The sequence below is a fragment of the Oncorhynchus keta genome, chromosome 23 (assembly GCF_023373465.1).
Source record: "Oncorhynchus keta strain PuntledgeMale-10-30-2019 chromosome 23, Oket_V2, whole genome shotgun sequence".
Classification (NCBI taxonomy): domain Eukaryota; kingdom Metazoa; phylum Chordata; class Actinopteri; order Salmoniformes; family Salmonidae; genus Oncorhynchus; species Oncorhynchus keta.
The window spans coordinates 41,019,277-41,036,759 of NC_068443.1; the positions used below are offsets into that span (position 1 = coordinate 41,019,277).

General features: G+C 40.4%; 1 protein-coding gene across 5 annotated transcripts in view; it reads right to left on the bottom strand.

Moving 5' to 3' along the window:
* LOC118402333 (potassium channel subfamily T member 2-like) overlaps window positions 1–14,976 on the bottom strand; it is a 69,421-nt gene extending 54,445 nt beyond the window's left edge. For 2 of the 5 annotated variants that reach the window (XM_052477216.1, XM_052477215.1), the window contains exons 1-13: window positions 14,660–14,976; window positions 14,371–14,450; window positions 14,019–14,118; window positions 11,285–11,329; window positions 10,513–10,561; window positions 10,271–10,330; window positions 9,793–9,867; window positions 9,262–9,345; window positions 8,929–9,023; window positions 3,087–3,267; window positions 2,234–2,398; window positions 1,850–1,986; window positions 1,502–1,565 (exon numbers count right to left, since the gene is read on the bottom strand). In XM_052477216.1, the coding sequence (XP_052333176.1) occupies window positions 1,502–1,565; window positions 1,850–1,986; window positions 2,234–2,398; window positions 3,087–3,267; window positions 8,929–9,023; window positions 9,262–9,345; window positions 9,793–9,867; window positions 10,271–10,330; window positions 10,513–10,561; window positions 11,285–11,329; window positions 14,019–14,118; window positions 14,371–14,450; window positions 14,660–14,754 (1,230 nt within the window). In that variant the 5' untranslated portion in view covers window positions 14,755–14,976. Of the gene's footprint in view, window positions 1–1,501; window positions 1,566–1,849; window positions 1,987–2,233; window positions 2,399–3,086; window positions 3,268–8,928; window positions 9,024–9,261; window positions 9,346–9,792; window positions 9,868–10,270; window positions 10,331–10,512; window positions 10,562–11,284; window positions 11,330–14,018; window positions 14,170–14,370; window positions 14,451–14,659 lie in introns of those variants that run through there. The other 3 variants (XM_052477217.1, XM_035800461.2, XM_052477218.1) reach the window with 2 other exon arrangements.
* Between the last annotated feature and the right edge of the window lie 2,507 nt (window positions 14,977–17,483).

Below are 17,483 nucleotides of genomic sequence, written 5' to 3' on the forward strand. Positions count from 1 at the left end.
TTTACAAAAAAAAAAAAAAGACTGCATTTTCGTGTTTTGAGCTTCTAGTCATGTGATATGCAGCCTACTCAATCTCTTTTTATAGCTACTGTTTACAGGCCTCCTGGGCCATATACAGCGTTCCTCACTGAGTTTCCTGAATTCCTATCGGACCTTGTAGTCATGGCAGATCATATTCAATTTTTAAAAACGTTAATATTCACATGGAAGAGAACGTGTAGATATTACTATGCTAACTAGTAGTAACCCTTAGCATATGGTTTGCTAGTGCCCATTCAGGTCTGTATTGACCTAATGACCACATGTTGTTTATTCACATTATGCTAATGCTCCCGAGTGGCGCAGGGGTCTAAGGCACTACATCTCCGAGCTAGAGGAGTCACTACAGACCTTGGTTTGAGCCCGGGCTGTATCACAACCGGCCGTGATCGGGAGTCCCATAGGGCGGCGCACAATTGACCCGGCGTCTTCCGGGTTAGGCTGGGGTAAATTAAGAATTTGTTCTTAACTGACTTGCCTAGTTAAATAAAGGTTAAATACTTTTAAAAAAAATGCAAATGCTACATAAGCCACTAATGTTCCTTTATGCTTAGTATGCTTAGGACACCCCCTGAATGTCACAGTATAATTTGCACTATGACTTTGTCTTTACTTTCAGTAGTACAATACAACTCCACTCTATGTATTTCTTTCAGTTTATATACCCTACACTCACTAGAAGTACAGTTCAGACTGAACTCTGCCAGAGAGAACAACATACAAATGGTGTACTGGTGAGGGCAAATAGAGGAAAAAATCCGTACTTTTAATAATCAGACTAGCTGAAACTAAAAGGATCTAATAATATTACTGTACACTGGCTAAAATGCCTTGGGTATCAGCAAGTGTTTTTAACAAATATTCAGCAATGAACAAAATATGAATTTAACCTCAATCTAACACAAAAAGTCTGTGTCACACCCTGATCTGTGTCATCTGTCTTTGTGCTTGTCTCCACCCCCCTCCAGGTGTCACCCATCTTCCCCATTATCCCCTGTGTATTTATACCTGTGTTCTCCGTCTGTTGCCAGTTCATCTTGTCAGGGCCTACCAGTATGTTTTCCCATCTCCCTGCTTGCTCAAGTTTTGTTCCCTAGTTTCACAAGTTCTGACCATTCTGCCTGCCCTGACCCCGAGCCTACCTGCCATTCTGTACCTGCCTGACTCTGACCTGTTTATGAACCTTTGCCTGTCCTCACCCCGAGCCTGCCTGGTGTTCTGTACCTTTTGACTCTGCCCTGGATTACGGACCTCTTTGACCTGTCTTTTGCCTGCCCCCTGTTTTGGGTCAATAGACATCTGTGACTCTAGCTGTCGCATCTGGGTCTTATCGTGAGTTCTGATAGTTTGGACAAATGCCTGGTGGGCTGGTCACTCCTTAGGCCAGTGGACTGGTCTCTTGGTCCCAGTCTGCCACTGATTTAACACTTGTTGTAGCGGTAATAGTAGCAAATGTACGTACTGCGGCAGTGCGGTCCACCTCACAGCGACTGCTTAGGATGAAACAAGCCTCGGCATTGTCCAGTCTGGAAGAGAAGGACAGCCATTCAATACCAAGTGGTAACATCTCAATACTCTACAGTGGCTTCCTCTCATCTCCTCTCCAACTGTATACCTACCCACACTCATCTTAAACATAGGAGAGGTGAAAGGAAAGCAATATGGTGGATGCCTATTGCCTATTCACTATTGTTTTTTTACCAGTCCAGCTCTTCCACATCAGTGCAGTTGAAGGAAAGGAGACCAAAGATCCAAAGAGAGGAAACTATTTTAGCAGAATGAGACACAGCCCTTAGTGTTGGTGACTCACTTGGCCCGTATGAGGTCCTGGTCTTTGAGGGCTGACCCCTGGAGGTAGATGACACGCTGGGACCACAGGGGGATCTGGAGGACCCGACGAACCTGGGGATCCATCTCTGTCGGACACAGGATGATGACGTAGTAGTCCTGAATGGGGAGGAACACCGAGGAACAGCCTGGGTCGTGTTCATTCGACACCAAATAGACGAAAACGGACTTAAACAGGGAGGGACTACCTGGACTTGTCCAATAAGTAATGCACATTTCTGTTGCCAAGTGTTTTAAAACCTTTCCTATTACGTGCATGAATGAACAAACCCAAGCATACACGCACGCACACACAAACTCAATCACCCACCCACACGCATGCATGCACGCACATACACACACACACCTGCAGCCCGGGGTGGGCGTAGAACTCATTGAGGAAGTCCATCAGGAGGTCTATCTTGAGGGAGCTGACACACAGCACCACATGTTTCTCCGTCTGGGCCCGGTGACGGCTGTAGTTCCCCCCCGACTTCTGTCTCTCCATCCACAGGTAGGCCAGCTGCTCAAACTGACCAATAGCGCCCAGCACAGACACACCTTACTAATACTGCTCATGTTGTGCAAAACAAATGCTCAAATCAACCAAATAGGCTAAATGCATGGCGAAATGCATACAGTTCACCCAATCCGACACATTTCGTAATATAGATTAAAGCGTTTATCTTTTATCGCTGTGTTCTTCCATCCTGGTCGTATTGAGCTATTATTTTCTCCAGCCCAGTACCAACACGCCTGATTCATACAGTCAACTAATCATCAAGTCAGGTGTGTTATTACAGCTAGACGGTACAAAAGCCTGCATACCCTTCGGGTCTCCAGGACCAGTACTAGAAAAAAGCTGCTTCAACTGAACATTGAAATTGTGTCCATAAAAAAGGCCACAGTAAATTGCCTGTTTTGTCTTCATTTTACGGCAATATGTTTACAAGGGAGTATGGCAGAACAGCAGCAGTAGGGATACTTTTGGCCTACCAATGCCTCTACAATGCCTCGAGCACGATTATGCACCGTCTAGTTCAGCTGACTCCCTACTCGCATGTGTTCTATCGATTTGGCATTTCCTAGATGTCCAAACATTAGCCCAATTGATTTCCCTTTAGCAAACAGTGTGGTCATTTTGTGTGTGTCTGTCTGTCTGTCTGTATGTGCGGTGCAATGTGTGTGTGCGTGTGTGTGTTTTTGGCCAACTCTCTCACCTGAATGGGCAGCACCACAAGGGCCACTGAGATCATGATGATCACCAGCAGTTTGGAGGGCCACACGTTGGGCGTGACGTCGCCGTAACCCACTGTGGAGAACGTGACGACACAGAAGTACCAGGAGTCGAACAACGTCAGGTTCTTGCCCGCCCGCTCCAGGTGCTGGATTCCACAGATACTACCAGGGATACAGGAAGCAGTAACACAGAGGTTGTGAAGGGAGTGGTGTCATTGCATCATTTGGGGACAGTTTACTAGACACAGATTAAGCCAAGTCTTTGATTTTTAAGGATTTTCATTTGAGGTTCTACATTGAGTTTGTGTTTTAGTCCAGGACTAGACTTAGTCTGTGTTGGGGAAATTGGCCCTTGGTGTCTACACTGAAACATATGAAGTAGGGCCGAGACTTTTTCCAGACCACATGACCAAACCAGGAAAAACACTGTGTCCTTTAACCTTTAACTAAGGTAGATGGTCAAGAAAAACTATTGGTACTCTGCACATAGGGACAGTTTTCTGGACAGTTGTTACTGTTACTCCTTGAATGTTACTCATTGACCAAAAAGCTCTTTCAACTGAAATTCTCAGTTAGTTTTTTGTACCGGGACTAAACTTAATCTGTCTCCGGGAAACCGGCCCATAAGGTTTTAGCCGAGAAGAAACATCAACCTAAGACTTTCAACTGAACTCCCCAAAGCCAGGCATATATCCTGAAATCTCTTTGTAACATATATCGCTCATCGAAAAAAATGTATATGTGCATATTCTTATTTCATCCATTTACTAGATTGGTGTGTAATTAGGGAGTTGTGGAATTGTTAAGATTACTTGTTAGATATTGCTGCACTGTTGGAACTAGAAGCACAAGCATTTCGCTACACTCGCATTAACATCTGCTAACCATGTGTATGTGACCATTAACATCTGCTAACCATGTGAATGTGACCATTAACATCTGCTAACCATGTGTATGTGACCATTAACATCTGCTAACCATGTGTATGTGACCATTAACATCCATTAACATCTGCTAACCATGCTAACCATGTGTATGTGACCATTAACATCTGCTAACCATGTGTATGTGACCATTAACATCTGCTAACCATGTGTATGTGACCATAACATCTGCTAACCATGTGTATGTGACCATTAACATCTGCTAACCATGTGTATGTGACCATTAACATCTGCTAACCATGTGTATGTGACCATTAACATCTGCTAACCATGTGTATGTGACCATTAACATCTGCTAACCATGTGTATGTGACCATTAACATCTGCTAACCATGTGTATGTGACCATTAACATCTGCTAACCATGTGTATGTGACCATTAACATCTGCTAACCATGTGTATGTGACCATTAACATCTGCTAACCATGTGTATGTGACCAAATGAAAGTGATTTGTTTGGATTTGTTTTTATTGTTAATGATGATCGATATACTGTATGCCCTCAAATATATCTGAGGATGTATTCATTAACAAAAATGCTCTGCATATTATGGAAACGTATTTTTCTCAATTCTTGAATGAATACATAGTATCAATCCCATCAGTTTTTTAAAGTTGTTGAATGTTGTGGTTAGTCATGTACTGACATTGGAAGTAGCTTAACCTGTGATCCCACTGGTCCAACACATCGATGAGTAAAACTTGACCAACTGAAAGAGTGTTCTATTCTTATTTTTTAGAGGAACGTTTACATGGAGCAATGTCGTCATTCCAGTAAACCTAAATTTACCAGCAAGGACAAACAGACCTTAAGAGGAATATTCTGTCTACACAGACATAAGTGTGTCTCAACATGATTTCATTTAATATCCATTTTTACATATTGTTTTTACATCGTATACATCTTAATATAATCTATAACGTATATGTTGTTTTGAGAACTGATAACTGACAGACTACCAGACAAGGGTGTGTACGCACGTGTGTGTGTGTGACCATCATCATGAGTATCACTTTATGACCATACAGGGACAGAGAACAAAACACTACGTTCGCACACGCGCACACACACACATTATGGGCAGGGCGGCAAAAGGCAGAACTGAGACCACTTAGCGGCCATTTCCCCAAGGCCATTACCTACTCATTCCAGGGATTTTATTTATTTTACTACTTTCTACATTGTAGAATAACAGTGAAGACATAAAAACTATGAAATAACACATATGGAATCTTATAGTAACCTAAAAAAGTGTTTAACAAATCAACATATATTTTTTGATTCTTCAAAGTAGCCACCCTTTGCCTTGATGACAACTTTGCACACCCTTGGCATTCCCTCAACCAGCTTCACCTGGAATGCTTTTCCAATAGTCTTGAAGAAGTTCCCAAGTATGCTGAGCACTTGTTGGCTGCTTTTCCTTCACTCTGCGGTCCAACTCATCCCAAACCATCTCAATTAGGTTGAGGTCGAGTGATTATGGAGGCCAGGTCATCTGATTCAGTACTCCATCACTCTCCTTGGTGAACTAGCCCTTACACAGCCTGGAGGTGATAGTCCCACTAAGCACAAACCAGATGGGATGGCATATCACTGCAGAATGCTGTGGTAGCCATGCTGGTTAAGTGTGCCTTGAATTCTAAATAAATCAGCGACAGTGTCACCAGCAAAGCACCCCCACACCACCACCTCCATGCTTCACAGTGGGAACCACACATGCGGAGAACATCCGTTCACCTACTCTGCGTCTCACAAAGACAAAGTGCTTGGAACTAAACATCTAAAATTTGGACTCATCAGACCAAAGGACAGATTTCCACCGGTCTAATGTCCTTTGCTTATGTTTCTTAGCCCAAGCAAGTCTCTTATTATTGGTGTCCTTTAGTAGTGGTTTCTTTGCAGCAATTCAACCATGAAGGCCTGATTCACAGTCTCCATTGAACAGTTGATGTTGAAATGTGTCTGTTACTTGAACTCTGTGATGTATTTATTTGGGCTGCAACCTGAGGTGCAGTTAAATATAGGTTTTTAAAAAGTGAATTAGAGTTAACTAGGCAAGTCAGTTAAGAACAAATTCTCATTTACAATGACAGCCTAGGAACAGTGGGTTAACTGCCTTGTTCAGGGGCAGAACGACCTTGTAACCTCGGGGATTCAATCCATCAACCTTTCAGTTACTGGCCCAACGCTCTAACCACTAGGCTACCTGTCTCCCCTTATCCTCTGCAGCAGAGGTAACTCTGGGTCTTCCTTTCCTGTGGCGGTCCTCATGAGAGCCAGATTCAACATAGCCCTTGATGGTTTTTTGCGGCGCCGCTTGATGAAACTTGAGATTTTCCGAATTGACTGAACTTCACGTCTTAAAGTAATGATGGACTGTCGTTTCTCTTTGATTATTTGAGCTGATCTTGCATTAATATGGACTTGGCCATTTACCAAATAGGGCTATCATCTGTATACTTCCCCTACCATGTCACAACATAACTGATTTCTTCAAACGCATTAAAAATGAAAGAAATTCCTCAAATTAACTTTAACATGGCACACCTGTTAATTGAAATGCATTCCAGGTGACTTTCTCATGATGCTGATTGAGAGAACGCCATAAGTGTGAAAAGCTGTCATCAAGGCAAAGCGTGGCTCCTTTGAAGAATGTCAAATATAACATATATTTTGATTTGTTTAACACTTTTTTTGGTTACTACATGATATAATAGATGTTATTTCATCATTTTGATCCCTTCACTATTATTCTACAATGTAGAAAATAGAAAAAATAAAGAAAAACCCTTGAATGAGTAGGTGTCCAAACTTTTGACAGGTACTGTATATTTAATAGATTTGAAATACTTTCCGAAATATATTATGGAATGTATTTAAAGCATATATATATATATATATATATATACAGTGCATTCGGAAAGTATTTATACCCCTTGACCTTTCCCACGTTGTTACGTTACATACTTATATTAAAATTGCATTTTTTTACTCACAATACCCCATAATGACAAAGTGAAAACAGGGTTTTAGACATTTTTGCAAAGGTATTACAAATAAAAAAACACACCTTATTTACATAACTATTCAGACGCTTTGCAATGAGACTCGAAATTGAGCCGGGTGCCTTTCCAAATCATGTCCAATCAATTGAATTTACCACAGGTGGACTCTAATCAAGTTGTAGAAACATCTCAAGGATGATCAATGGAAACAGAATGCAATTGAGCTCAATTTCGAGTCTCATAGCAAAGGGTCTGAATACTTATGTCAATAAGGTATTTCTGTTTATTTTTAATAAATGTGCAAAAATGTCTGAACCTGTTTTCACTTCGTCATTGTGGGGTATTGTGTATAGATTGCTGAGGAATTGTTTTTTATTGAATCCATTTTAGAATAAGGCTGTAATGTAACAAAATGTGGAAAAAGTCAAGGGGTCTGAAAACTTTCCGAAGGTACTGTAAATACAAAATGCAAGCAGAAATAAAAACACGTCCATCATAAACAGACACATTCATGACTAATAAAGCCCTCAGAATACGTTTTAAGGCATTACATGCATTTGACCAAAGATGCAAATGTTCTACATATGACAGTTTTTTTCATATGGGATGACATTGGAAAGATCAAATCATAGTGACAGATTCACACATTGTATAAGATTACTTCCCAAGCAATGTCCAATATGTTTGACATCTCAGCTTCTGAATGCCTTCTGAATGCCAGAGACAAACCAAAGATATTCCCATGTGCATCAGAGTCGAGTCATCCTCGGACCTTTTACCACTTGTCTCTAGCCTAAAGTATTGCAGATGAGTATTTTAGGTATAAACATTTGCAAATTGTAAAAAAATATATATATTTTTTTTTTTATCCCTCAAATCAAGGAAGGTCCCACGCCCCTACACAAAATGTTGCCCCTAGATTGGGGACCCCTACCTTAGATAACATAGCTAATCACTGTCCTTCCATTTCACTTCCATCTGGTCATTTGACTAACTGTCTACTGACTAGCTGTCTATTGACCAATAACAAACCAATTCAGTATTGTGACATTCTATTACCATCACGAAAAGCAACAGCAACATCGTGCTAGCATTATACCTTAAAAACAAGGCACACTAGTTCAGTCAACGTTTTTTAATGTAATTTCAGCAAAATTACGCTGAACCAATGTGGATAGACGTTGAATTGACATCTGTGCCCAGTGGAATATTTAATGTTCTAGGCAATGTGAATAAACACAGTGAAATACTGTATGTTGAGTGCAGGGTTGGTTCTTTGGAATATGTTCCTTCAACTTTCCTTAAAAATACATTTTCCAGGATCTAGTAGTAATTGCTGCCACTACCTTGCTTTTGTGGCATCGCACACATTACATTAATGGTCTTGTGGCAGTCAACAGGAAGCCAGATATTGAGGGAATTGTTCCGAGGTAATTGACCTTGTAATGCCATTTACACAGAGTGCACTGGAGAAAATAGGTCCCAGAGCTGTACACTTGGTAACCCAGAAATATGATGTCAGACGTGGTGCATTAGTGGCAAATGACTGTAAGTGCTTGAAGCTCTGAGGTGGAAAACCACAGATAATGGCCAGCAATTCAATCTGGGCTGACCCCGTAAGATCCGACTGGATGTGGGAGAGGGAGAGATGGTCCAAACCAGGGTGCTTTTCCTCCTCCATCCACTTATTGAGTTAGCAATTTAGCATGTCCTCTCAGTCTAAGTGCCAACATCTTTTTTTGTTGTTGTTTATCGTCGTTTCTGAAACTAATTGTTTGCTTAATTTAAAATTGGTTTTCAAAGTGCCCATGTTTGGGATGCAGACTGCAATCTACCAGTGCACACACATTCACGCACGCACTCACACACTCACCAAGTGAATATGAGGCAGAAGAGGGTGGAGATGAGGATGAGCACCTGGTTGAAGATGGCAGACTGTGTTCGCTGTATGGCACGATGCAGGTCATTCTAGGGGGGAGAGGTTCCGGATGGTTCCGGATTTTTGTAAAGGATGTTTTTTAATATTTCATTGCTAAATAAGGTAGGTACACATAGTTGAGATGGGGAGACAGAACAGAGGGATAGAGCAATGACAGGACCAGGGATCGAACCGCTGCCTCCAGATGTAATGTGTGGTCCAGAGGCAGCAGCACTATCGCGACATGCTGATTCAGCCGTATCGGAGTTGAGGCAGGTTAACACTCACAATCATATTCTCCAAGGCATGCTTGGCCAACCAGCAGTTCAGGAACACTGGGATGAAAAGGTTCCGCAGAGGGAGCCACATGACCTGAAAGAGCACAGAGATTGTTGTAGGCTATCCCATCTATAGAAGCACAAAACACTGACAATGTTGCCAGATACAAAGAGATAGGTTATCACAATGTTTCAGCAATGTAGCTGTGTTACCTGGGAAGACTCTGGTCATGATACTCTCTGAGACAAAATATACTACTAGGAGTTTGTAGGTACGTACAGTATATGATTTAACTTAAAACCTCTTAAAATCCCAGTTAAAACCACATACGATTTAGAATTCAGCCGTGTTCATCATTAGCTGTGACTATGGGATGAGACCATAATAGCCCTGCCATAGCATTGTGTTTTGCTAGATTCCAGGGCCCATATTCACGTCTCAGAGTGGGAGTGCTGATCTAGGATCAGGTCACCCCCCTTTTAATTATTATTTAAATGGAAAATCTGATCCTAGGCCCTGTTAGAGTGTGTTAACTCTTACGGTGAGCAGGAAAGGCACTGTGTTCACCATCTCCAGGATAAACGTCAACCGAATGATCTGCTCCCAAATGTTGCCCTGAGGACAAAGTAGAGAGCAGTCATGTTTCTTTCTTTGTACCTCTTTTAGCCCTTTTGGGGGTTTATCTTCTGCTTCCTTTTGGGGCATAATGGTTAGAGTGTTGGGCCAGGAACCAAAAGGTTGCTGGATCGAATCCCCGAGCTGACAAGGTAAAAATCTGTCGTTCTGCCCCTGAACAATGCACCGTTCCCCAGTAGGCTGTCATTGTAAATAAGAATTTGTTCTTAACTGACTTGCCTAGTTAAATAAAGGTTACATTTTTAAAAAAATCTCAGTTAATCTGTTTCACCATCTATTGACTTTGTATATAGATATACATATTGACATGACTGTAGAGTGGACATTACAATGAATGTTTCCTTAGACTGAGTGACACCCTATGGAGTGGGATGGTACTTACCTTGTAACTCAGGTAAGTCAATAGAACAGTTTCAAAAAGACAGATAACTGCCACAGACACCTGTTGAAGAAATAGAAGACTCTTTGTTTTCATCGAGGCTCGTAAAAAAATGACTGAGAAGCAGGTTAACTGAGAAAATAAACGACAAACAGCAGTAACCGCATAGTGCCCATGTATACAGTAGTTAGCAAACAACTACAATTGAATAAATCATGAAGAAAATTTGTTGGCAGAAATTTCACCTGTAACGGCCATATTAGAAGACTTCGTTCGACCCACATTATGGGAGACCTGGTGGGGGAAAAAGCTGTGTGTTAGTTTACACCTGGAGATTGAGATGAAGAGAGAGATTTGAATCATGTCCAGAGAATAACTAGGCATCAGTGGTGTGTAGAGAATAACTCATTGGTTGTGCTTGATGTTGGATAAAAGAGTCCTTGAAAACAATACATTGTCCAGGAGTTCCCCCAAACTTAGACTAAGTAGGACAATGTTTCTGTTCAGGATGGTACCCTAGTATGAGAATGGATTTAGGGACACTGGTGTAGGGTTGAGACATGAAACCACTACAAACATCTGACAAGGCTTTAGAAAAGGCGAACAGCTAAAAGCAGTGGATGGCTGTCCTATTGCTTGTAGTCAGCGTGGTGTGTTCTAGCGACCACCTGTTTGTGCCAATTCAACATGTAGAATTGTTGGGAAAATGGCGGCCGATATTTTGGTCAGAACCACATTGTTCTGCTATGTTTCCTCTCTAAGTGAGTGTGTGTCTCGATGCATTGTTACCAGGTAATATTGATATTATATTGATGGTCCTTCTGTAGCTCAGTTGGTAGAGCATGGCGCTTGTAACGCCAGGGTAGTGGGTTCGATCCCCGGGACCACCCATACGTAGAATGTAAGTCGCTTTGGATAAAAGCGTCTGATAAATGGCATATATTATATTATTAGGTCTGGATATGCTTCTGTTTTATTTAACACTATTAGATAAGAGCAGAGAGAGTAAGCACTCACCAGTCAATCTTTAAAAAGATATATGTTTGATTGGGGCATCCCCAGCTGTAGAGAAAAAAAAATCAAAATATTTAACATGCACCATGTACAATAATATTGAAGAAAATTAAATTCTACAGTCATTTCAAAACGAGGACAACGGCAAGGAAACTGACTGTATTGCTATTTTGATACATGAGACTTAATTGCTCTAATAGAAGTTTCTTAATGCTTAGGTTGTTACGAGTGTACTGATATACAGTGCATTTGGAAAGTATTCAGACCCCTTCCCCTTTCCCACGTTTTGTTACGTAAACAACCTTGTTGTAAAATTGATTCAATTCTATTTTTTCTAAATCATTCTACACACAAAACCCAATAATGACGAAGTGAAAACAGGTTTTTAGACATTTTGACAAAGGTATTACATTTTTTTAACTGAAACACATTTTTGTTGTAGTCCCAGATATGAATCACAAAAATTTGTTTAAGTTATTTACATTTTTACTGCTGTTTTGACTGGAGTTGCGAGACACTGAGCTAGTGTCTAGAAAGAATGATAGACAGTGAATTGAATGATTCCGTACATGTTCAGTGCATTCACTTCCTCTGTTTCCACAGGCATAGAAATGAAAGTATTAAAATCATTGTCGTTAGCTAGGTTTCCCTCCAATTGGCGACAGATTTTCATGTGAATATTAATCAAATCTGCATAAAACAATACGGACATTTCCCCACCAGAAATGCGTTTCCCATCAAACTGACTTATTGCAGATATGTGCACTATGATGACATAGTGCACATAAAAATAACTGTGGTTAAATTCCCGTGTACCGAATAAAAAGTACAAGTTAAATGGGTTTCCATAGACTCTTCAACTCTACTGATCCCATTGGGCACAAACTGGTTGAATCAACGTTGGTTCAACATAATTTGTCATATTGTGGCGTGGAATCTAAGTGGAGAATACATTGGATTTGAAAGAAGTAATCAAATGTAAACTGTTGTTTTGATGGTGACATTTCAGCCACAGGATGACATCGTCATGGTAACCAAATTTCAACATAAGACAAACCTTGTATGAAACATGTTGAGTTTGTACCTTTAATAAAACAATGTCATATCTTCAACATTATATCCACTATCAGAAAAAAAAAAATACACCAGACAGAACGTCCTACTGGAGAGTTGATCTACTGTATCTACCTACACCTACCATTTGGTCTCCTATCCAGGGTTCTAACCAAGTTCAGCCCTTCTCTTAGCTATGTATGATATTTGTCACTGACTATTAATGATGAGCTACTGTGAGAATGATTGTTGAGAGATCGCCATGTAAAAACTAAATAGATTCCCTGTTGCTGTAACCATACTTTATCCCTCATAAATCAATGATGCTATTTAGGCCTATATAGCATTTGCAAAGTCATCAATAACTATTGTTTAATTTCATCCCAGAATTCATCAGAAAATATACCATACAATAGGCCTTGGGTTTCCAACATGAATCCACCATATCAATTATTAATTTGTAGAAAAAAATGGAATTAAAGCCAAGTCAGTGGCACAGATGGAACTATCCAAGCAGAATATAAATCCCCTTTAAATGTTTATATTTGGCTGCATTGACAGCTAAATTCAATTCAATATCTCTTTTGAAATACAATACATAGCCTATTAACTTGGCTACAAGTTAACAAATGATATGCTGAATTCACCACTTAAACTCAAAATATAAAAGTTAAAGAATGGGATTATGGTCCTTCTGTGGCTCAGTTGGTAGAGCATGGCGATTGTAACGCCAGGGTAGTGGGTTCGATTCCCGGGACCACCCATACGTAGAATGTATGCACACATGTAAGTCGCTTTGGATAAAAGCGTCTGCTAAATGGCATATATTATGCCAGTGGCTCAGATGGAACTATTCAAGCTGTGGATACAACACCTTTAAATGTTGATATTTGGTTGCATTGCGTTGCCAACCGAACACAATTCAATATGACCTTTGTAATACAGCAAATAGCCTAACGTTAAGGTTATTTTACAAACTAATGTAACATTTACCCTTAAAAATGTTTAACACATACATGGCCACATTGAGGTTACAGTAACCATTCATTTGTTTTTATGTAATCATGTTCAAGATAGCATGCATAGGTTGTCACAGGTCTGTGGAGATTTCCACAATGGCTATAATAATCTGAGCAGAACCTCGAACGGCATTGATCACTTGCGCCATGTATTTTAATGTAATCGCAACTGCAATCCAGGTCATTTGGTTCTGCTAGTCGATGATGCACAGTGATAACACATTCAGTTGTATAAATAAACAAAATACCGGACATTGTATTCCTACTGTATTTGAACTTTGCATAATTAATTATACCGACACAAACAGATCCCACCATGTCGAATGAACTAATTCTCTGTCGACATTATAAAGGTGAACTGGCATTTTCTCTTTCCATCAGCCCGATTTGCGATTTTTTTTCATGCAACGGGTAATTCATCCGCATGAAATGGCTGGATGGAAACCTGGTTAGTAAGACATTTTCCATGGCATGGAAATAGCTAATAGTCCACATTCTCTACTAATTATCCCTGGTTTCTTCTCTGAGAATTACTATACCTTGAGGGCCATCGTTAGAGGCTGTTGTCAAATTGTAGTCATAAAAATGCAACATTTCTGTAACAATTCAGTGAAGACCAGGTGGTATCTACATGTACCTACGAGACATTACATTACTATCCTTACCAGCCATGTCCTTTGGATGGGTCATCTGTCACTACGCGACACATGTATAAGATACAGCTCAGGACCTTTAGGGAGAAGTCAAACACTTGTATTCTCAGGCCTGGGAGACAAAGACAGAGGTTATATGTCATACTTAGTTAGGGTCAGTACTTCCTCACCATGTGACCTGACCAGGAACATCTCCGGGCCCCTTTGATATAACTGGTTCAACAGTTTGCTAGTTGTTACCGATGCAACGGGTGTATTTTTACTATGTCTTTTAAAACAAAGTACAAATAAGATTTATTAGATGGATAGTAACAGCATATAGTGTAGTTCAACTGTGACTACACAGTTAAAAAACATGACTTACTTGATCTTTGGTTTTTGATGAAGAACAGTTTAAGTGTCTCTTTGAAAGTACTTTCATTGGCATAAAATTCGACTTGCACCCTAAAAAAAGAGTAATATTAGTTTCTATAAATAAAATGAATAATGTCATATTTACTAAGCATTTTGACATGGGTAAGGCTGGATGTTAAACAAGTGCAAAGATTCCACAGGTGCAAACCCTTAAATAATATACAACAATGTTAAACCACATGATTTAAACCACTTTTTTTTTTAAATTGAAGCTAACATGTCAAACAAACTCAACCTACCTGTCATCATTTAGTAAATTCTGGTCCCCGAGGAGTAAGTCCCTGAATCTATACCTCGGGGGAAGACGGGGTACTTCGCTCTCCAAATCAACCATAGTTATCCTTAGCTGTAGCTACATCAGTTGAAACAAAAGCTCAATCCAGATCTCAAAATGTACACTTTTATAACAATGTTTCAAATCAATTGTTGCACTCAGTCGTGCATCCTTATTCCAAGATCCCGAAAAGACTGCATCCATCACAAAAATATGGTTTAATTATTTGGAAAACAAGGAAGCATCTATATAGGCTAATTATTCAAAGTCGTCCCATTGTTGAGCATCCTTGAGTGCATGTGTGCGACTAGACACCCAGAGCATCATTATGCTCTTGAGACGTTGTGCATGTGTCATCTCACTGCAAGCATCATCCAAAGCGCACATCTCAGTCATTGGAGTCGTCGGTTTATTGGTGATAATGATTAAGCTAATAATGATGATGTGAATATACACTATATATAAAAAATGATGTGGATACCCCTTCAAAGTAGTAGATTTGGCTATTTCAGCCACACCCGTTGCTGACAGGTGTATAAAATTGAGCACACAGTCATGCAATCGCCATAGACAAATATTGGCAGGACAATGGCCTTACTGAAGAGCTCAGTGACTTTCAACGTGGCACCGTCATAGGATACCACTTTTCTAACAAGTGAGTTCGTCAGATTTTGGCCATGCTAGAGCTGCCCGGTCAACTGTAAGGGCTGTTATTGTGAAGTGGAAACGTCCAGGAGCAACAACGGCTCAGCCGCGAAGTGGTAGGCCATACAAACCCACAGGACTGCCGAGTGCTGAAGCGCGTAGCTCGTTACACTCTCCTGTCCTCATCTTGCAAAACTCACTGAGTTCCAAACTGCCTCTGAAAGCAACATCAGCACAAGAACTGTTCCATGGCCGAGCAGCCGCACACACGCCTAAGATCACCATGCGCAATGCCAAGTGTCGGCTGGGCTAATGTAAAGCTCGCCGCCATTGGACTCTGAAGTGGTGGAAAAGCGTTTTCTGGAGTGATGAATCACGCTTGAAGTTAGCTACATCCTTTACTATTCAAAACAATACTGTTTTGTTTGAAATACATTCATATGCTCAAAAATGTAGGCTACATAGCCAGAGAAGAAGAGGTGAAGCAAGAGGATTTACTAATCTGTCTGTGTGAGATAAGTACTTTTCACTCCGAGTACAACAGTCTGATTCATAATTTCCATTAAACCTAGCGGTCAAACAGGGAAATAGTTCCAATCATTTTTCCACAATATTTTTTTTTCCCCATGGGGATTTTGGAAATAATTCAAATAAGGGCTGTGTTTCGTGTAGGCTTACCTTGGCGTGACATTTTGATAACTGTGTAAATCTCTCTAGGACAATGTGACTTTTATGCAAAAATTACCCAATTATCCAAGTTGAAATGACATGGTGTGCCCAGTGGATAAAAGACAATTAGTTTAAGCACTGTCTATTGTTGCAACTTAGAGGCAGATCAGATCCCATTTGACCCATGTCCCAACAGGTTCATTTTCACAGATTTACTGTAACTTTCTCCAACAAGAGATGAGGCCCCACTGCCAGACCACAAGCTAGTGGCTTTGGTCTATTTTTACCTGGTAATGCAAAACTTTTTGTTTCCCACTTTTCACCAGACTATTTTATCATATTTAGTGACTCAAATATAAGCTAGTCCAGTAACACTTACACAGTAACACAGTAATACATCCAAGTATAATGATGACATGATTACAAGGCCTATAAAAGGTTATGTTATACCTCGATTCTCAAAGTTACGTGTTACTGTCAAACAGTCGAGGCTAGAATCTAGCCGTACTACACCACAAGTGTGATATGAGCCCTAGGAACTTAATTGAATAACTATAAAATAACAGGCTCTTGGTTTGGGGAGGGAGCAGTGTAACAGTGACCCAGAACCAAACCAAGAACCTATTACATTCGGTTTCTTGGGCTCATATCACACCTAGGTGGCGAGGTACGGCTACATTCCACCCTTGGCTATCTGACATTTGGCATAGTCATCAGAATTGGGTTTTTGGGAGCAGTGTGCAGTTGACCAATGGACAGCTTTAAGCTAAACAAACATGATGCTAATATACCCCAGTGCATCCTGGGTGCCCATATTTTTATTTCACCTTTATTTAACCAGGTAGGCTAGTTGAGAAAAGTTCTCATTTACAACTGCGACCTGGCCAAGATAAAGCAAAGCGACACAAACAGAGTTGGAATAAACACACATGGAATAAACAAACATACAGTCAATTTATTTGACCTTTATTTAACTAGGCAAGTCAGTTAAGAACAAATTCTTATTTTCAATGAGGGACTAGGAAAAGTGGGTTTACTGCCTGTTCAGGGGCAGAACGACAGATTTGAACTTTCGGTTACTAGTCCAATGCTCTAAACACTAGGCTACCCTGCCGCCCCAAATAACACAATAGAAAAGAAAGTCTATATACAGTGTGTGCAAATGAGAGAAACTAAGGGAGGTAAAGGCAATAAATAGGCCATAATGGTGACATAATTACAATTTAGCATTTAAACACTGGAGATGACAGACGTGGAGAAGATGAATGTTCAAGTAGAGATACTGGGGTGCAAAGGAGAGAAAAAAACAGTATGGGGATGAGGTAGTTGGATGGGCTTTTTAGAGATGGGCTATGTACAGGCACAGTGATATGTGAGCTGCTCTGACAGCTGGTGCTTAAAGTTAGTGAGGGAGATATGAGTGTCCAGCTTAAATTATTTTTGAAATTCGTTCCAGTCTTTGGCAGCAGAGAACT